Here is a 21,816-nt window from a genome sequence, read left to right as displayed (position 1 = left end):
GAAACAACACACACAAAAAACTAACAGACTAACTAACACAAAAACTAACACAAACACACAAACAAAACTAACAAACAAAATTAAAACATACACAAGCTAACACACAAACTAACAAACACACTAACAAATACACAAAAGTAACAGACAAAAGTAACAACACTCAACTTGTGGTGATTTTGCATGAACTTGTGGTGGTGGTGTGTTAATTTTATAGTTGTTTTGTGTTGGTTTTGTGTTGATTTTATGGTTCTGTGTTAATTTTATGTTGGTTTTGTGAAGACGTGCCACGCTGTGTCAACTGTTTGTAGTGATGCTTGGTCAGTGTGGTTCTGATGGTGAACAGCTGGGTTCTAGAGGTTCTCCTGTGGTTCTAGCAGTGAACAGCTGGGTTCTAGAGGTTCTCCTGTGGTTCTGATGGTGACCAGCTGGGTTCTGGAGGTTCTCCTGTGGTTCTGATGGTGAACAGCTGGGTTCTAGAGGTTCTCCTGTGGTTCTGATGGTGAACAGCTGGGTTCTGGAGGTTCTCCTGTGGTTCTAGTGGTGAACAGCTGGGTTGTGGAGGTTCTCCTGTGGTTCTGATGGTGACCAGCTGGGTTCTGGAGGTTCTCCTGTGGTTCTGATGGTGAACAGCTGGGTTCTGGAGGTTCTCCTGTGGTTCTGATGGTGAACAGCTGGGTTCTGGAGGTTCTCCTGTGGTTCTGATGGTGAACAGCTGGGTTCTGGAGGTTCTCCTGTGGTTCTGATGGTGAACAGCTGGATTCTGGAGGTTCTCCTGTGGTTCTGATGGTGAACAGCTGGGTTCTGGAGGTTCTCCTGTGGTTCTGATGGTGAACAGCTGGGTTGTGGAGGTTCTCCTGTGGTTCTAGTGGTGAACAGCTGGGTTGTGGAGGTTCTCCTGTGGTTCTGATGGTGAACAGCTGGGTTCTGGAGGTTCTCCTGTGGTTCTGATGGTGACCAGCTGGGTTCTGGAGGTTCTCCTGTGGTTCTGATGGTGACCAGCTGGGTTCTGGAGGTTCTCCTGTGGTTCTGATGGTGACCAGCTGGGTTCTGGAGGTTCTCCTGTGGTTCTGATGGTGAACAGCTGGGTTCTAGAGGTTCTCCTGTGGTTCTAGTGGTGAACAGCTGGGTTCTGGAGGTTCTCCTGTGGTTCTAGTGGTGAACAGCTGGGTTCTGGAGGTTCTCCTGTGGTTCTAGTGGTGAACAGCTGGGTTCTAGAGGTTCTCCTGTGGTTCTAGTGGTGACCAGCTGGGTTCTGGAGGTGCTCCTGTGGTTCTGATGGTGAACAGCTGGGTTCTGGAGGTTCTCCTGTGGTTCTGATGGTGAACAGCTGGGTTCTGGAGGTTCTCCTGTGGTTCTGATGGTGACCAGCTGGGTTGTGGAGGTTCTCCTGTGGTTCTGATGGTGAACAGCTGGATTCTGGAGGTTCTCCTGTGGTTCTGATGGTGAACAGCTGGGTTCTGGAGGTTCTCCTGTGGTTCTGATGGTGAACAGCTGGGTTGTGGAGGTTCTCCTGTGGTTCTAGTGGTGAACAGCTGGGTTCTGGAGGTTCTCCTGTGGTTCTGATGGTGACCAGCTGGGTTCTAGAGGTTCTCCTGTGGTTCTGATGGTGAACAGCTGGGTTGTGGAGGTTCTCCTGTGGTTCTGATGGTGAACAGCTGGGTTGTGGAGGTTCTCCTGTGGTTCTGATGGTAAACAGCTGGATTCTAGAGGTTCTCCTGTGGTTCTAGTGGTGAACAGCTGGGTTCTAGAGGTTCTCCTGTGGTTCTGATGGTGAACAGCTGGGTTCTAGAGGTTCTCCTGTGGTTCTAGTGGTGAACAGCTGGGTTCGAGAGGTTCTCCTGTGGTTCTAGTGGTGAACAGCTGGGCTCTGGAGGTTCTCCTGTGGTTCTGATGGTGAACAGCTGGGTTCTAGAGGTTCTCCTGTGGTTCTAGTGGTGAACAGCTGGGTTCTAGAGGTTCTCCTGTGGTTCTAGTGGTGAACAGCTGGGTTCTAGAGGTTCTCCTGTGGTTCTGATGGTGAACAGCTGGGTTCGAGAGGTTCTCCTGTGGTTCTAGTGGTGAACAGCTGGGCTCTGGAGGTTCTCCTGTGGTTCTGATGGTGAACAGCTGGGTTCTAGAGGTTCTCCTGTGGTTCTAGTGGTGAACAGCTGGGTTCTGGAGGTTCTCCTGTGGTTCTAGTGGTGAACAGCTGGGTTCTGGAGGTTCTCCTGTGGTTCTGATGGTGAACAGCTGGGTTCTGGAGGTTCTCCTGTGGTTCTGATGGTGAACAGCTGGGTTCTGGAGGTTCTCCTGTGGTTCTGATGGTGAACAGCTGGGTTCTGGAGGTGCTCCTGTGGTTCTGATGGTGAACAGCTGGGTTCTGGAGGTTCTCCTGTGGTTCTGATGGTGACCAGCTGGGTTCTGGAGGTTCTCCTGTGGTTCTAGTGGTGAACAGCTGGGCTCTGGAGGTTCTCCTGTGGTTCTGATGGTGAACAGCTGGGTTCTAGAGGTTCTCCTGTGGTTCTAGTGGTGAACAGCTGGGTTCTGGAGGTTCTCCTGTGGTTCTAGTGGTGAACAGCTGGGTTCTGGAGGTTCTCCTGTGGTTCTGATGGTGAACAGCTGGGTTCTGGAGGTTCTCCTGTGGTTCTGATGGTGAACAGCTGGGTTCTGGAGGTTCTCCTGTGGTTCTGATGGTGACCAGCTGGGTTCTGGAGGTGCTCCTGTGGTTCTGATGGTGAACAGGTGGGTTCTGGAGGTTCTCCTGCTGGTTCTCCAGAGCTAGTTTCATGAATGTGCTCACAGACAGACTTCTGGACAACAAAGAGCAGCTGGAGGCGAGTAGAGAAAATATCTGAGATTTATTTTGTATAAAAGCGGAGCATGGATCAATCATTTTACAGCAAAAACAACTTCAGATGTGCCGTCTGCTGCTGCTCCAACCACCAGAGGGTTTAAAGGAGCACGCTGCTGTTTCCTCCAGACCAAAACCACCTTCCACTGATTCATTCACTAAAACCTAACAACATGGACCTGCTCTACAGCGTCAGGGCTGGAAGTTCATTCACGCCGTTGAAGCATTTTAAAGCAAAAATCCATCTGATGCTCCTTCTTCAGTTTTCTGCTATCATAAACAAAAACATCTGACTGAAACATCGATCATCTGTCACATTTTAAACCCCAAACATCCATGGTTCTAACAGAAAACAGACGGTTCTACACAGTCATTAGAAAACAAACTATCTCTATCAGACTTTCAAAGTGGTCTTAAAAGTACGCTCACAGAAGCTGTCAAATTATATTTCAATTCCTAATCTGTTTTTAGCAGCATGAAGTTTTCATTTGTTCCTTTCATGAAACATTTGTTTTGTTTCTTCAAAGACCGTTTACAGCAAAACTTCTCCATAAATATGATTAAGTAATGAGCCTGATGGAGGACTGACAGCAGCGTGTCCCTGTAAACCACAGACCACAGCAGGAAGGGGTAAGACTTCATCAGACAGCAATCAATAACCAATAATCAATAACTGATCAGCTTCATCGACACTGAAATAAGTAAACAAACAAACAGTGATGTACTGCAGACAGAGAGGTTGGCTTACAGTCGAACAGAAACCAGTTCAAACGCCACTGGAACGAGTGTGTTCATGTCTGTCTGTGTTTGAGGGGACACAACGGCGGCGTGGGGACACGACGGCGGCGTGGGGACACGACGGCGGCGTGGGGACACGACCGGCGCGTGGGGACACGACGGCCGCGTGGGGACACGACCGGCGCGTGGGGACACGACGGCCCTGTGGGGACACGACGGCCGCGTGGGGACACGACGGCGGCGTGGGGACACGACCGGCGCGTGGGGACACGACGGCCGCGTGGGGACACGACCGGCGCGTGGGGACACGACGGCCGCGTGGGGACACGACCGCCGCGTGGGGACACGACCGCCGCGTGGGGACACGACCGCCGCGTGGGGACACGACCGCCGCGTGGGGACACGACCGCCCTGTGGGGACACGACCGCCGCGTGGGGACACGACCGCCGCGTGGGGACACGACGGCCCTGTGGGGACACGACGGCCGCGTGGGGACACGACGGCCGCGTGGGGACACGACGGCCGCGTGGGGACACGACGGCCCTGTGGGGACACGACGGCCGCGTGGGGACACGACGGCCGCGTGGGGACACGACGGCCCTGTGGGGACACGACGGCCCTGTGGGGACACGACGGCCGCGTGGGGACACGACCGCCGCGTGGGGACACGACCGCCGCGTGGGGACACGACCGCCGCGTGGGGACACGACGGCCCTGTGGGGACACGACGGCCCTGTGGGGACACGACCGCCGCGTGGGGACACGACCGCCGCGTGGGGACACGACGGCCCTGTGGGGACACGACCGCCGCGTGGGGACACGACCGCCGCGTGGGGACACGACGGCCGCGTGGGGACATGACCACACTTGGTTCCAGGGTTCAGGTTGGAATCAGGTTAAAGTGACTGAGGTTTGTAACAAACACAGACAGACCAGTGTGTGTGTGTGTGTGTGTGTGTGTGTGTGTGTGTGTGTGTGTGTGTGTGATGACGGGGCCATGAAGGTGACGTGCCCCGCCCCCTCCATGCGACAGGTTCAGCTCCGAGGTCAGAGGTCATCACATGCCCTGCCTGATGCTCTGAATGATCTGGAAGATGGCTGCAACACACAAACACACACACATTAGGGTTTACACTTCAGACTATAAAGATTTTAGAAAAAACTGAATACGACCGATAATCAACCAGAAACTGTATAAACAGAAGACCTGTCCTGAAATTTCTGACAGCCCTTGAACTAATCTTGTGTGAAATAATCCACGTTTCAGAGACTTCATGTTCATCTGAATCCGAGACGACATTTTCTCACCACAGATAAAACGTCCACAGCAATCTGTGACCAATAGGAGCACGCAGAATGTAACTATGGTAATAGATTAGCCAAACTGTCCTCTCAGATGCCTCAAACACCTCCATCCACAAAAACAATGTTCACAAGGAGCTCCGCAAAATATCCAAGCACCAGACACTTTGTCCAGACCCAAAAGCTTCTCTAAACACGTAAAAACTTGTCTTAAAATCTCGAAAACCTTCTGAAGGACTTGAACATCTCCTGAGAGACCTAAAAAACCTGCCATAAAGACCTTCAATTAAACAGAATAATTCCTGTAAGCCCCAAAACCTTCTTTAAGTCCTTAATAATCTCCTTAAATATCTCAAAACCTGCTTGAAGATCTCAAATATCTCCTTAAAATCTTGAATAATTGAAGTCATCATCAACCTCAGTAAAGACCTTTAAAACCTATTTGGACTTCAAAAACCTCCATTAAGACCTCAAAAGCCGACTGAAAAACCTTGAATACCTTCTAAAAGACCTCAAACTCCTTGAAACCCGCTGAAAGATCTCATAAAACACCTAAGAGACATAGAAAATCTCCTGAGAGGCCTCAACTCCACCTGAAAGACCTGAAACACCTCCATAAAGACCTAAAAACCTTAAATATTTCTGTAAATATTTCTAAAAATTCATTGAAAAGGTTACCAACCTTTTTAAAGACCTTAAAAACCTAAAATATCTCCTTAGATGTCGCTCTACTTAAGACTCCAAAACCCTCACTCAAGACTTCAAGAACCTCTTGAAAGACCTTGACAATCTGTTGAGAAACCTCAAACTTGTTCTTTTCCTTTGGGCTTTTCCCTTCAGGGGTCTCCACAGTGAATCAATTGCCTCCATCTAACCCTGTCTGCTGCAACCTCTTCTCTCACACCAACTACCTTCATGTCCTCTTTAACCACATCCATAAACCTCCTCTTTGGTCTTCCTCTAGGCCTCCTGCCTGGCAGTGGGAAACTCAGCATCCTTCTACCAATATATTCACTCTCTCTCCTCTGGACATGTCTGAACCATCTAAGTCTGGCCTCTCTGACTTTATCTCCAAAGCCTCTAACATGTGCTGTCCCTCTGATGTCCTCATTCCTGATCCTATCCATCCTGGTCACTCCCACAGAGAACCTCAGCATCTTCAGTTCTGCTACCTCCAGCTCTGCCACCTGGGTCATTCCAGGTGAAATGAGCAGATATTCCTTGGGGGTGTTGCTGCACCATTTTCAAATTAGTCCTAAATTTGTATGCCATCAGATAGTCACAAAAGTACTTTCTGTGCAAAATTGTAGGCCTGTAGCTCAAATAGTTTGTGAGTTGTGGGGGTCTGAAATTTTCAGAATTTGGGCTATAAAAAGCCTCGCCAGCGTTTTTTGCATCTTTCAGTGGTTATTTCTCAGCCTCTAGACATACCAGAGAGCTGTGAGTTGGTAAACAAGGCCTCTGCATGTAGCTAGTGCCCCACAAATATCCCCAGGTGTTTCCCTACACTCTGCAGGCCGTTGGGGCTTGCTAAAAATGCTAAAAATTAACAGATACCTACTCACAAGTGGGGTTTGGGACCTTAAAAGTACTAGAAATACTGCACAGAAGTGTTCTAACCCCCCTGGGTTCCATTCTACACAAACTTGTGTGATAACTTAGCAAACTGGAGCTTTCTAGGTACCTCAGTTTGGAAAATATGAGCTCCCAAAGTTGGACGAGATTTTAAATTGGCTATTTTTGGTGGCGAAAATCTCAGTGTGGGACAGGTACCAGAGACCCCAAATTTTTCTACAAGACAGTTCCATCTGTCTTCTATCACTGTACAAAAAAGCAGCAGGGTTATATTTGTAGTTACTGAGATATTCTTACTCAAAATGGCATGGGTGATGTCAAAATCCTTTTTTGCTTTTCACTACTTTAAATTGGGATACAAGTATTAGTAGTCATTCCAATGGAAGTATTGTGTATGTTTTGTTCTTTTTGAAATGTTTGTTGTTAAAAGTGACTACCCTCAAAAAGTGTAATGCCCTTTTTGTGTCACAAGGTCTAGTTTAGAGCCATACCTGTAGATATCATGACATGTTGACACCCATTTGCAATGCATACATGTAATTATAACATACACATCCAAATTACATGTACTAACTTGAATTCAGGGAGCTCTGTAGTAGTTTATGGTTGATTAATTTAAAAATACAACATTGTTATTTTTAAATTGCATTGCAAATGGGTGTCAACATGTCATGATATCTACAGGTATGGCTCTAAACTAGACCTTGTGACACAAAAAGGGCATTACACTTTTTCTCCTCCTCTGTTACTCCTACAGCACACCTCACCACTGTCTTACAGTCCTCATACATGTCCTGCACCACTCTAACATACTTCTCTGCCACTCCAAACTTCCTCATACAAAACCACAGTTCCTCTCTGGGCACCCTGTCAGAAGCTTTCTCTAGATCTACAAAGACACAATGCAGCTCCTTCTGACCTTCTCTGTACTTCTCTATCAACATCCTCAAAGCAAATATTGCATCTGTTGTACTCTTTCTTGTCATGAAACCATACTGCTGCTCACAGATGTTCTCCTCTGCCCTTAGTCTAGCTTCAACGACTCTTTCCCATAGCTTCATCGTGTGGCTCATCAGCTTTATTCCTCTGTAGTTGCCACAACTCTGCACATCTCCCTTGTTCTTAAAGATGGGCACCAGCACACTTCTCCTCCATTCCTCGGGCACCTTCTCACTATCTAAGATCCTGTTGAACAACCCAGTCAGAAACTCTACTGCTACCTCTCAGAGACACTTCCATACCTCCACAGGTTTATCATCAGGACCAAGTGCCTTTCCACTCTTCATCCTCTTCAATGCCCTCCTCACTTCATCCTTACTAATCTTTGCTACTTCCTGGTCCACAACAGTCACCTCTTCTACTCTTCGTTCTCTCTCATTTTCCTCATTCATCAACTCTTCAAAGTACTCTTTCCATCTTCCCATCACACTATTGGCACCTGTCAACACACTTCCATCCTTATCCTTTATCACCCTAACCTGCTGCACGTCCTTCCCATCTCTGTCTCTCTGCCTTGCCAACCTGTACAGATCAGTCTCTCCCTCCTTACTGTCCAACCTAGCATACAAGTCATGGTAAGCCCCTTGTTTGGCCTTTGCCACCTCTACTTTCACCTTACGCTGCATCTCCCTGTACTCCTGTCTACTCCCTTCAGTCCTCTCAGTGTCCCACTTCTTCTTAGCTAACCTCTTTCTCTGGATCCACTCCTGCACCTCCTCATTCCACCACCAAGTCTCCTTATCTCCTTTCCTTCCAGGTGACACACCAAGTACTCTCCGACCTGTCTCCCTGATCACATTTGCTGTAGTTGTCCAGTCATCTGGAAGCACCTCCTGACCATCCAAAGCCTGTCTCAACTCTTTCCTGAAAGTCATACAACACTCTTCCTTTTTCAGCTTCCACCATTTGGTCCTCTGCTCTGCCTTTGCCCTCTTCATCTTCTTCACCACCAGGGTCATCCTACACACCACCATCCTATGCTGTCTGGCTACACTCTCACCTACCACTACTTTGCAGTCACTGATCTCCTTCAGATTACACCGTCTACACAAGATGTAGTCTACCTGTGTGCTCCTACCTCCACTCTTATAGGTCACCCTATGTTCCTGCCTCTTCTGGAAGAAAGTATTCACTACAGCCATTTCCATCCTTTTTGCAAAGTCAACCACCATCTGTCCTTCTGCGTTCCTCTCCTGGATACCAAACCTGCCCATGACCTCCTCATCATCTCTGTTTCCTGCACCAACATGTCCATTGACGTCTGCACCAATGACAACTCTCTCACTTCTACGGATGCTCTGCATCACTTCATCAAGGTCCAACCAGAATTTCTCCTTCTCCTCCAGCTCACATCCTACCTGTGGAGCCTACCCACTAACAACATTGAACATCACACCTTCGATTTCTAGCTTCAGGCTCATCACTCGATCTGACACTCTTTTTACCTCCAGGACATTCCTAACAAACTCCTCCTTCAAGATAACTCCTACTCCATTTCTCTTCCTATCTACACCATGATAGAACAACTTGAACCCTGCTCCTAAACTTCTAGCTTTACTACCTTTCCACCTGGTCTCCTGGACACACAGTTTGTCCACCTTCCTCCTCTGCATCATGTCAACCAGCTCTCTACCTTTTCCTGTCATAGTTCCAACATTCAAAGTCCCTACTCTCAGTCCTAGCCTCTTGGTGTTCCTCTTCTCTCTCTTCCTACGAACACACCTTCCTCCCCTCCTTCTTCGACCAACAGTCGTCCATTTTCCACCAGCACCCTGTAGGTCGACAGCACCAACGGCGGTCGTTAACCCGGGCCTCGACCGATCCGGTATGGAAGTCATACATTTGTTTGATTTGGCCAAAGTTTTACGTGGGATGCCCTTCCTGTCACAACCCTCTGTGTTTATCCGGGCTTGGGACCGGCACAATAAGACACTGGCTTGTGTCCCCTTGCGGCTACATTTGTTGAGAAACCTCAAACTCCTCCTGAAAAAACCTGAGATACCTTCAGGAAAACCTAAAAACATCAAAAACCTTCTTAATGTTTTGATGCACAACATGGGTCAAGAGATACCCATTTTCCATTGAACACAATATGTTGTGCGCCAAAGGGTTAAATGTCTCTCAATTTACAGACTTCAAAAACGTCCCTTAAGACCTCGGGAACCTCCTGAAAGACCTCTAAAATCTTCCAAAAGATGTCAAAAAACTACTGAAAGACCTCAAATTACTTAAAGACCCATTGAACTGGGTCATAAACTTCCTGAAAGACCTTGAAAATCTCCTGAGAGACCTCAAACTCCTCCTGAAAGACTTCAAAAACCTCCATGAAGACCTCTGCAGAAAAACCTCAACATGAAGCAGAGCTGCTGAGCGACTGCACACATCTGCATCACATCTGCATTCATGTGTTCCTGACAAACTCACCTGAACCACAAACCACGAAGACGAAGAGCGCGAGCAGCCACGGGCCCACCGGAGATTTATCGTCATTTACTGGTCGCTGAAAAACACAAAAACATGGTGGAGTGTAAAAACACTCATGTCACACCATATTCTACATACCAGAGTTTAGATGACGCCGACACGTTTGGTGTAGCTTCATAACCCAAATATATTAATGACTTAGATTAAAGACCAGCAAAAGGAGCCAGACCATCAAAGACTAGTTCTCTGTTTCTGCAGCTCTACAAAGAATTAATCTGTTAATGGATGAAAAAAATGATGTTGTCCATCAGGTTTTTGTCTCCACACAATAACTGGATGGAAAGATCTTCTAATGCATGTAAACAGAGGAAACAGTAGCGCTGAGCTCAGCACACGGGTGTGAAACTAGTTTAACATCAAGATAAACACCTTCTTCTGAGACCTGCAATAAAAGTGGCGTTTTAAAATCTGAATTATAAAAACCGTAAATCCAGTTTGTCACTTTTCACTCACAGAACATTTAAAGGTTGGAAAAATACCCCTTTAAGACCTAAAATATCTCCATAAAGACCTGAAAAACCTCCCAAAAGACCTGAAAAAGCTCCATACAGACCTGGAAAACCTCCATAAAGACCTAAAAAAAAAACATAAAGACGTCAAACTCTCAAAAATCTCCTGAAATGTCTTGAATAATTCACTGGCATTCGTCAACAACCTCCTTAAAGACCTTAAAAACCTTTGATATTTCCTGAGATGTCTCTCTACTTAGACTTCAAAAATCTCCCTTAAGACCTGAAGAACATCCTAAAGGACCTCGAAAACATATCGTAAGACTGAATACTTCTGAAAGACCTTGAACCCCTCCTGACAGACCTCAAAAACCTCCACAAATACCTCAAATTTGTGCTTAAATGTCTTGAATCATTCAGTGAAGTCATCAACAACCTCATTAAAGACCTTGAAAACCTTCTTAAAGGGTTTAAAAACCTCCGTTAAGAACAAAAAGCTAATAAAAGAAATGAAAAATGCATATTTAATATCTACCCTGTTTGGAGATGAAAGCTGGATAAAGTGAGACAACCACTCCTCTGTTAACCCGTCTGCAGACCTTCTCTAATGCCTCTAATGTATGAATCTCACTGATTTAAGGCTTCAGCATCCCTCCTGTCACACCTGTCCTCCGCCCACTGCAGTGTTTACAAGCACAGGTAAGGCAGAACACAGGAAAAATCCATCTGACAGCAGACAACCAGCGTTTTATATGTGAGCCGGTTCCGGATCGTTTAGCTTCACGGACGCTAAATTCACATCAACGTCCCAGATTTCTGATCGCAGTCTGGCTCCAGTTCTTCATCAACGAAACCGGACCACCGACAGAACTATTATTATTATCATTATTACATTGAAACGCGCTGCTGATTTAGACGAGCAGCGTTAGCTGTCATTGCTAAAGCTAACCAGCTGCTTCATGGACTTCATTCTCCCCTACCAGCCTGAATTAATGCTCGATTATCGGCCTTATAAAACACATTTTAGCCCATCAGACCGGTCACAGGCGAACATCACCCCGGCTACACGGTGAGCCCAGCCGTTATCCGTTATCCGCTAGTCTGGCGTCAGTACCGATGTCTTCTGGACGTGTCCCCGCTGTGTGATCGTCTTGCTGTGCCGCTCGTTCGCCACTTTCATCCGCTGCACCGCAGACATGTTTCGGGTTTAACCGCCTGTCCGGAACCAGGAGGACGGAGGAGCCGGGAAGAACCGGGAGGAACCGTTAGCCGCGGAAAGAGGCGGGTAGAGGCGCGCTGGAACCACAGAAAACGTCCCGCAGCAGGAGAGTCCAAGCCGGGCTCGTTTCCGTGTTGTCGGTCCGAGTGGATGCTAACGGCTAGCTCCCCGCGAGCTGAGGCTGCTGGCCTAGTCACGTGACAGGGGAGAGTCCGCTCAGAAACCCGAGAATTTAGTCTGGTTTAACATGTCCTGAACATAAAGACGGTAAAAACACGACTTGAATGTGTTCATCTGACTGTATTACAGCCGGTCTTTAATCGGCTCGCATATAAAACACTGATTACAGCTTATTGGGTAGATTTTTAGTCTTTTATGTTCCTGCTGCTGCCCTCAGGGGGCGACAACCAGAGTAGCGACAACTCGGGATTTGACGCCATTTTGTTTCCATTCATTGTGCCACGCACTAATGCACCCGTGACTGTGTGTGTACTCGCTTAGTGCGCTATGTGTTTTATTTGGATTTTTACATTCTAAGCTTTCTAGTCATCGTTCAAAAGTAAAAAAGAATGATTGCTTATCAATAATAATGATTTTTTTTTTTTACAATTTAGAGGACAGATTTGTGTATGAAGACAGGAGAAACGGAAAGGGGGAAGGGACACTTATGTAGACTTATTTGAGCAATGCGAAACAATTTGCTTCAGCATTCTGCTATATTCTTTTGGTGCCCCCATCTCCTTCATTATTCTTTCTTTTTACCTTCTCTCTCTTTAACTATCTCTCTTCATCTCTCTCATCCAGTGTTCATATCATTCTCATCTCTTTTATTCATCATCTCATCTTATATAGGTTCTCTCTTTTATCTGTAAAAGAATGACAAATAAACATGCAAGAACAAAAAATGTAATCAACAACCAGGGATGTCAGCTTTTATAAATTATTATTCAGCCTTGTAAGTTTTGTGGTGCTGCATGTAAACATCAGTGCTGATAAACAAAGCTTCACTGTAGACCAACTCTTTTGGTGAGAAACAGTGAAAATGGGCTACTGAAAGTTACAACAGTCACTTTTATAACAAATGATTCATTTCCTAAAATTCTCATATAGGAACATACACTTGGTCATTACATCATCAATGATTTTATGAACTGCCCTAAACCTCAATTTTCTGTCAAAATTTCAAAATTCAAATTTCAGTATATTTTGAAACACCGCCCTGAACTCTATCGAATCCCTACATTTTAGACCATAATTCCTTTTTTTAAAAGAATTATAAATGATTCAAATTCTCCCGAAATCATGCCTTCAGTGATTTTACGAAGTGTCCTGAAGCCCCTGAAAAGTGCTGCACACATCTCACACTTGCATGAAGCGTCCCCAATGGACCTGTTGTTGCACATGAAGTGTCCTAAATTGTCTGTAAATTGCGTGCATGTAAATTGTGAATTTACGAAGTGCCCTAAACCTGTGTAAATGTCTATTGGGTAGAAATGGCCAGTTCCTGAAATGCTGCAGTTCTCTTTATTGCGGTTATTACAATGATGATTTGAAATTGTGTACAAATTTATACATATTATGAATCTATAGAAGTTACGCTTTATATTTGATATCAAACAATAGTGTGGTTTCTTAGTTGACCCATTCAAGCCCAATGACCACATTTTGTGGTTTGGCCCAATAACTTGATTCAGAACCCTAAAAATCTTGTAGAACACATCAGAAGAAAGACAGAAATATCCTGCACATGCTGAGTCCAGTTTGAGTACATCACTTCCATTCATTCTATGATTACAATTTTTTAAATGAAAATAATCACTAAAATCTCTAAATTGGTAATGCGAATGCTTCCTTAAAATCACTGTTTTTGCATGCAAATTGACACAATCGTTACTTGAAAAGACATTTTCTGTCAATTCCTATTCATACTTCAAACAGAAAGTCTAAAAGAAAGAACGTAGCAATGAAATACAAATATTAATGTTGCCAAATTGAAGAACAAAAAGGAAATTAAATGAGGCTTTCAAACATCCTGGTCCTGAATGGGTTAAATAGAAGTTATGAACGGTGACGAAAGCCCCAAACTTTAGACGTGATTTTCTCCAAAGTGTGTCTCCACATTCAATCGAGGTTTAGGCTGGTTTGTGAAATCAGTGACGACATGTAAAGTACATGTCGGGCACAAAGATTGCTCACTTGACATGTTTAGCAAACTTTCTCATGGGAGAATTTGCTCGCTAATTCTCCACCTTTTTTGGTTTTTGCTAACTCCGCCTTCAGTTCTGCATTCTTCTTCTTGCAGTGAAAGTGCAAGCGGGCATTGATAAACTTGCTCACCAGTTTTGATTTGATATCATGACAGGTAGGCAGGTCGACATTTCTGTTGCAGAACTCTGCTTCCGCCATTAATCGCATCTTGACATTTGTGTTTTCTGTCAATGTGCTCTGTGCACGGCGAAACATTGGCTGTGTCCGAAATGGCATACTAACGTACTACATACTACATACTCAATGAGTATATACTGTATACTACGTACTATAAGTATGATTAGAATGCCGACCGTTCACACTGTAGTATACTGCTCCGTTTCCCATAATGCATTTCAAACCTCCGACGACAAAAACCAGAAGTACGGCTATCAAATATCTCGGCTGAATGCCGGCTTCAGGTCGATTTTAAGCAAACGAACAGTCGCATAATTAATGTGGTAATTTCAAGCCGGCACTCCTCATGCAGTTATTAGCCAGATTATGCGAATCGTTTCAATTGTAGCTGCAGGCTACTGGAGGTAGCTGCTACTTGTTCTGTATGCAAAGCGAGCTGCTGCAACTAGCTGCTAGCATTCAGTAGCACGTTGTGAGGCGTCTGACAAATTTAAAACGTTGGTCAGAAAACGCCTATTTCTCAAATCTGTGGGGTGATTAGGATGACTACTTAACCACATAAAATAAAATAAAAATCGCCCCGGTCCGGCCACATATCCCGCGGAGGCTTCCATGTTGGTGGATAGCTCGCAAAGCATTATGGGGCGGTTGAGTATGACTCGTGTGGTCACCGCGCATACTTAAAAATTTCCGGATATAGTATACATCCGGGTATTTCTCGCGTACTCAATCTATTCATACTATCTAATGTGAACGCACTACATACTTATTTTGACGTCACATTTAGTATGAGTAGTACGTTAGTATGCGATTTCGGACACAGCCATTAACTCAACATTTAGGCAGGAGCGGCTGGTCAATAGATGGCGCTAGGGCGCTGCCCCCTCTGTCTCACATCATGTAGAGTCACAGCCCTTCCTTTAATAAAACGTTTTTAAAATTACATTTACATGTATATCCTATGTTTATAACAAGCAAAATGGATAATAGAGCCTGTAGAGAGTTACTAAGATGTATAATTTGTAATAAAAAGTCAGATTAGAAACGTCATATCCGGCCTGGGCGCACTCATCTTTCCCCATTGACTCCTGTTATAACTTTGACATGCACAGTTCATTCCTCTTCAATACCAGAGATAGCAGACCGCGGGGCGCAGGATGACAGCGCCCTGCTGAGCGATCAGAGCGATCAGAAGGAGACAGCCTGTCTCCTTCTGATCGCTTTACACACCACCGGCCATGGGGTGGCAGCAGAGAGCGAGCAGAGAACACAGATGTAGAGGTGCTGGCTTTAATCTCTAAAATGTGACGATTTACTTATTTGTCATTTAATAATGTAAATAGAAATGTTAGTTGACACAAGTGGCACTTTAGACTGAAAGCCTGTTGATTTTCATCTGTTCTGAAATCTGAGGAATTACTGTTTTTCTTTATTTTCATTATAAATATTTCATGTTAGTTGACAGAAGCACTTTGGGCTCAAAGCCTAAGATAAGATAAGAAGGTTTTATTTGTCACATGCACAGTTATACAGAGTATAATGCCTCATGGTTTCACTATTTTTTTATTGCTTTGATCTTAAATCTGCAGATTTGCTGTTTTCTCTCACAGAAGCACTGTCTGCTTTAAGCCTTATAGTTAGGGGTTTTTAACAAAATGTCCAATGTTTGTTGGTTTCACAGGTATGGATTTGTTTTTGTTTATTTGGCACTCTTTGAAGCTGAAAAAATGAATTGTTTCTTTTTTTTACTTATGAAGTAAAAAATAGATTTGCATATTCATACATTCTTAGTTTGTTTAATTATAGAAAAGGAGATTTTAAGGGTTTGTGTACCAATTACAGCTTATCTGGAGCAAATCATATCAAACACTGGGGAGATAAATTCAGATTCACCAGCTGCTAACATTTACGTGCATTTAATTGTCTGTTTGACTCAGCAGTAGTGCTTAGTGTACCCTCATAGCTCATCAAATGGCTGTGAACATAATTTACATCAATTCTTGCATTCCGATGTTGCCGACTGCTGTTTGGTTTGGTAAATTAAGTGCGCCCCCCCCCCAAGAGAAAAAATTCACCAGCCACCACTGCATTTAGGAGCATGTGGTAAGCTTTAGCTGAGATGTGCATGAGACAACCTGTCTAATATTCTTTCAGCCGGCTGAGTTCTGATGCTTGGTGAACTTCATCTGGTCCTCTTGTCACAGCATTCATACACATGCAAGTTTTTTCACTATGTTTGATGCTGTGAAAACAATATCCAGCCAGATTGTACAGGCTTTCTCTTTCAGCTTGTGGTAGATCCTGTCTTGAAGATGATTGCTGATCTGAGAGATGGATGACAATCGGTGGCTCAGCAGGCACTTCCGCTTGCTGTTCCAGAAACTCTGCCAGGAACTCCCCATCATCTTGCTGGGAGCTACCGGATCGTGGAAGAGTCAGAAATTGTGCATTGCTTATGAGCTTCAATGCATACTTGAACTCAAGTGGGGTTGGCACAGGCTTCCTGAGACGAACAGAAGAGAAGAGGTTCTCCAGGCAGTCTTGGGTCAGCAGCGATGTCAACAGGAATGCGTGTCCTGCACTTAGCAACTCATCTGCGATGCTGAGAACTGATGTAGATAGAATGACCCCCGTTTGTATAGGTTTCCAATTGCCTCGTACTCCAATCTTCACTCCCTTGAATACCTCTATGACATTATGGAGAAAGGTAGTGGCCTCCTCATACTTTCCTGGATGATGCTGGCTCAGACCCATCACAGGACTTCTGCTTGACATTAGGTTGAACCAGTGATCCAACAATTGGATAAACCAAGCTGTAGTTAAGTATGCTTCATCTCGCCCCTCTTTCTTCACAAGGTACGTCAACGCACAGCTTACATCATGACTCAGCACCCTTATCGCATTTGATACTTTCATCTTCTCAAAATGGGTTGGTGTGAGAGCATCCATGTTGAGCTTTGGTACCAGTTTGAGATCCAAATCTTCCTGAAATTTTGCAAGATCCTTCAGCGGCTGTACACATGTGACATCAGACTTGAGGCCAAATTTCGCGACTGTCTCTGCCGAAAAGTGAACTGTTGACCATTCACAAGTGCTGCCCTGATGTTCTTGAATAGATGTGGCACATCTGCCAGGAAGTGCAGCCACTTTGCTGGGTCCTGTGGATGTGGAAGTTTTGCTTCAGTCCGGCAGTGCTTTCCACATAGGATGCCAAAGCTCTTCCACATTGCTCGGTTGGCACTCCTCATGTCACTCGCAACTGCTTCTACGTGAAGACCGATGTCAGACGATCGCTGTATGATACCTAGGATTATGTCCTTGAACACTGCCCCGTCTGTGGCGTTACTCGTGTAGTGATAACACACTGTCTGCTTCCATCATGTTGTAATCCCTCCAAGCATGAACACCAGGGCATGAGTAGCAGTTCCATCATGCTGGGGCAATGTTACACTTCCCATTAGATTACCACTACCAGCATCATACTCAACACTTGGAGTGGGGGACACCTCATCCAGCGTAAGACAGCAAAGTCTCTCTTCCGGGCACATGCCTTCCACCTTTAGTTTCAAGAAGTCAAACACCTGTCCTAGGACACCTGGTTGGAATGACACTTTTTCCATTCTCCTTTGGAGGGTTCTTTCTGATGGAAGTGGGTGATGCTGCTTGAGAAGAAACTTGTTGTCAGATGTACCACATGCAAACCTTAGCTGCAATGCCTTTTTGACAGTACTTGAGGACCATTCCACTCCTCTCATTCCACCTGGAGAAAGGGCACCTATCTGATCGCTTCCAAACAACCAGGAGAGCCGTGACTCTTGCTTCGCTTTGGCCTTTATAACCTTTTTACGAGTTTTTCGCATCCAGCGTATATCTGCTTTCAGTTGTTTCACTCTGACTTTCATCTTTGTCTACCTTTCTTCAGCCTTTACATTCCTCTGAATATCTTACACAGTCTGTTGTTCACTAGCAGTGTCTTCAGCTACATAAGTGAAAGAGACAAAAAGCAAGAAAAGGAAATAATAAATATTGATGCTCCTTTATCTTTTGATTTCAATGGCAATAAAGGCACTGCATAACAATAATCAAAGGAATCTACTATTAATGGTATCCTATAATTAACAGACTATTATCACTACTTACTGGAAGAGGATCACTAATATTTGTTATTGAATGATGAGCATCTTTGTTTTTCTACTTCAAAACAAGTCAGTATTTCTAAATTGAAGCATACATGACTGTTAAATAAGAGACTGTTATTAACAACAACAAAAACCACTAACCCCCCCCAAAAAAAATAAAGTGAAAAATAAAAACAGAAATAACACAGTATATTTTCACTAACCATACTAAATTCATTTAATCAGATTCTAGGAAAAATACTTTTGAGAATGTGCATACACGCAAGAAACAGCATCAAAATTAATCAGGCAAGGTAATTTCATCAATAAAAATAAAAACCTACATTTTTATGTGCATCCCAAAGAAATCAGGTAAACATATTCAAATTTTCCTCATCAGCATGATAACCCAAAGTATATACATTTGTTAACTGGTGTCCTATTAAATCTAACTGATAACTAAAGGCATCCTTACAAGAACCGGCTGAGCTGTCCTCAGGTGGAGGGGCAGAGTAGCCGTGGTCTGGCCAATGAGCCTTGTGTCCAGTTCTACAAGTAGGTCTAGTGCAAGTTGACACCTGCTTCTTCGGAGACTTCCACACCTTGGGAGGCTTAGCGTAGCAGAAAATAGCAGGCACTGCAGTCGTCTTCAGCTTCTTCTTCCCGTCTTATCGCTCATTCTCAAACTGATGAATGTCAAAATGTGCCTGCATTTAAAATCAAACAAAATGGAATAGAAATGAATGAATGTTAGAAGTTCTCAAATATCCACCACCCTAAAATTGGCTCTTCAGTAGATGGATGAACAATAAAAACATATTAATACATCATTAATTTAAAATATTACTAGACTGTTTCATTTGCATAGCTATCAAAACCAGGTGTTGGCATGCAATGTCATCATTAAAGCCCAGGCTTAATTACTTTAGGTCTATACATTTTAACTTTTACTCATCATTTATTTCATTCTTTAAAACAAATAGTTAACTCTACCGGATTCAAGGTGAAGCTGCCTGTCTCTCTCGTTTCAGTTTTTCAATTAGACCACACATTTTGATCGAGTCACCCAAAAAGGTTTCACTAGCAACCAAAAGACCTGTTTTATAATTTTATTTAGCATAGCAATTAGCATTGAGGTTTTAAACTTTACATTAAAGAATCAACCAAATCAGGAGTAGGGTCAGCAAATTGTAGTTTTTTTTTAAAATTTGGGTGGGGTTTTGGAGGTATATTTTCAATGGGGACAGGAAAACAGGAGATGTAAACCTGGAAGCTCCGATTCCGCCTGAAATTTCTACTGAAGATCGCTAATATCCATGCTGGAGCGTATGTGGGACGCACAGCGCGAGGTGCACATTCACGAAAACTAGCTATTTGTGGATTGCTTACTGATTGCTTACTGATAGCCTTCAAAGGTGAGTTGTGCTGTTTACGTTATTTGCTGTTTGTTGGACAAATGTGTTTATATTACCCGCTGTGGTAATCACATCTGAAAGTGGTTTATACCGGCGGATTCATGAGAATCTAAGCTTTCCATGGGTGTATAATGTTTCTATCATCGAGTTTGCAGCTTCGCTCAATTTAGTAAAATACTTTTGCACATACGGCCGCTGAAGTTTAACGGGGTAACCCGTTAAACTTCAGCGGCCCGTATTTCATGCATCTCCATGCATGAAAATGGTCAAAGTCAAAATAACCACAACTGCCTAAAGTCACATCAAACTTTTCTATCTGTCATTCACCCATACATCATAACATGAAAGTACATACATGGGACTAACCTGGCACACAAACCATGATGAAGTCGGTTTCCATCCCACTCTCCGGACTTTATTTTCCCAGTTTCATTCTTTCACTACTCCTGGGAAATCTAAACATGTGGAATCCCTTCTACGATCGATTTGTGCACCCAAAGGCACAAAAGCCCGTCATTTTTCAGGTATTTATGAAGCCAAAAAAGACCTAGAATTACTCTCTGCAGTGTAAACAACGTTAACAGGAAAACCCGGCGTTCATGAATAGGAAACAAAATGGCGCCCATAGATCACGTGACCAAAATTCTTTGGACACGTCATGTCGCTACTCTGGTAATATAGGGACTCTAGTTTATGGTCGTCTCAAATAAAAAACTGACCCATCTAGAAGTCCATGAACATCTAATACAGATTTAATATTAGATGCACCTTAAAATATCAAAGAAATAAAGTTATTTAAAGACTTAATGACCAGAGGAACCTGTGTTGTATCTTCTTAGGCAGTGATGATGTGAAGATGATGAAGAAATTCTCTGCCGACACTGTCTTGTTTATATATAAAAGGTTTAGTAGAACAAAGACAGCATCACAGACACCATGGCTTTCCTGTGAGAGGATTCAAGGCCAGACTGAATCCCTCTGCAGAGCCGCTGTTTCTCCTAGCTTATATAGGTGTGTTCTTCACATAAACCCAGCAGGTGACTGGTCACCGGTATTAGGTTGTCTGGACAAGCAACAGCAATAGAGCAATAAAACAACAGAACAATAAACTCATTTTAAGAAATCTGGTATTTAACTTAGGGATTTTTAACGTTCCCATCCCCTAACTTAGAAGACCACTTGGAATAGTAAACATGAATGAATGTTCCACTGAGGTCAGATACTTCAAAGACCAGTTCATGAGCTTTAATGCATATTAATTATTAATACTAAACATTTGTGTGATCATTTATTAACTGAATAAACAACAGCAGCCGAGAGAAGGTTCTCTTTAGTTTACTGCAGCCAGAAGGTGGTCCACATGTCAACACACAATAAACACACTAAACACACAAATTAAGCACATTAAATACACAGACATCTGCATGTTTAATACATGGACGTCACACACACACACATGCACGCTGCTGGCTGTGCTGTAGCCAGGGGTCAGAGGTCAGAGGTAGAGAGTCTACCTGAGTCTACCTCACTACAGGTGAGTTCCAACATGGAGTCTCTGCCAGGTGGAGGTCAGAGGTCATGCAGCATCAACTCTCCTGCACTGCCATCACAAAGTCAGAAGGACTAGACAGTGAAGTCACCATGTGTCTGAACAGAGGGCTGTGAAGGTGGTTGTCGTGGTAACGCCTCTAGCAGCCCAGCCCGCTGATGGAGCCAATCCGGTCCATCTTCATCCCAAAGCAGCCCCGCCCCCCCACCATCGACTTGCGGCTCCGCCTCCTCATCTTGCTCTGCCGCTGCAGGAAATCGAGGAAGAACCGAGGGACCGACCCCCTACTCCTGTCAGCCAATACCCTCGCAGCACCGTGGGAGGGAGACAAGGAGGCGGGGTGTCCACCTGACCCTTCTCTGATGTCATCAGAGGTGGGCGGAGCCAAGATTAGAGATGAGAGATGAGAGCCAAACAGAGAGTGTAACCTGACCTGCAGAGACAATCAATATCAGTGATCAATATCAATATTAGTGATCAATATAAATGTTAGTGATCAATATCACTGATCAATATCTGATCAGTGATCAATATCAAGATTGTTGTTGATGATGATGGTGATGGTGATGATGGTGATGGTGATAGTGGTGATAGTGATGGTGATGATGGTGATAGTGGTGATGGTGATGGTGATAGTGGTGATAGTGATGGTGATGATGGTGATAGTGGTGATGGTGATGGTGATAGTGGTGATAGTGATGGTGATGATGGTGATAGTGGTGATGGTGATAGTGGTGATAGTGATGGTGATG

The 21,816-nt window shown here is 44.4% G+C and overlaps 2 protein-coding genes and 1 long non-coding RNA gene across 50 annotated transcripts; 1 reads left to right on the top strand and 2 right to left on the bottom strand.

The window, feature by feature from the left end:
- Positions 1–234: 234 nt before the first annotated feature.
- On the top strand, positions 235–2,858 carry LOC127532562 (uncharacterized). 48 transcript variants are annotated; one of them, XR_007940031.1, is made up of 12 exons: positions 235–356; positions 439–520; positions 562–602; positions 808–930; positions 1,054–1,176; positions 1,300–1,381; positions 1,423–1,545; positions 1,587–1,668; positions 2,079–2,201; positions 2,448–2,529; positions 2,571–2,652; positions 2,735–2,858. It is a non-coding gene; the product is annotated as an uncharacterized LOC127532562 (long non-coding RNA). The 48 variants fall into 48 exon arrangements; XR_007940026.1 differs by having other exon boundaries at positions 562–725; positions 767–930; XR_007940019.1 differs by lacking the exon at positions 562–602 and adding an exon at positions 603–725 and having other exon boundaries at positions 439–561; positions 767–930.
- Positions 2,819–11,792, bottom strand: zgc:85858 (uncharacterized protein LOC405879 homolog). Its single transcript, XM_022215184.2, has 3 exons — positions 11,493–11,792; positions 9,870–9,945; positions 2,819–4,667 (listed from the first exon to the last, which is right to left on the bottom strand). The coding sequence occupies exons 1-3, from the start codon at positions 11,574–11,576 to the stop codon at positions 4,627–4,629; spliced, it is 201 nt and encodes a 66-aa protein (XP_022070876.1). The 5' UTR covers positions 11,577–11,792; the 3' UTR covers positions 2,819–4,626.
- LOC127532561 (uncharacterized) lies at positions 6,631–9,861 on the bottom strand. The gene has a single exon (XM_051944460.1). It carries the CDS (start codon positions 8,747–8,749, stop codon positions 7,670–7,672), a length of 1,080 nt encoding a protein of 359 aa, XP_051800420.1. The 5' UTR covers positions 8,750–9,861; the 3' UTR covers positions 6,631–7,669.
- Positions 11,793–21,816: the final 10,024 nt, after the last annotated feature.

This window comes from Acanthochromis polyacanthus, chromosome 24 (genome assembly GCF_021347895.1).
Source record: "Acanthochromis polyacanthus isolate Apoly-LR-REF ecotype Palm Island chromosome 24, KAUST_Apoly_ChrSc, whole genome shotgun sequence".
In the NCBI taxonomy this organism is placed as follows: Eukaryota; Metazoa; Chordata; class Actinopteri; family Pomacentridae; genus Acanthochromis; species Acanthochromis polyacanthus.
The sequence above is the reverse complement of the archived record's forward strand: the minus strand, read 5'-3'. Positions and strand labels throughout refer to the sequence as shown.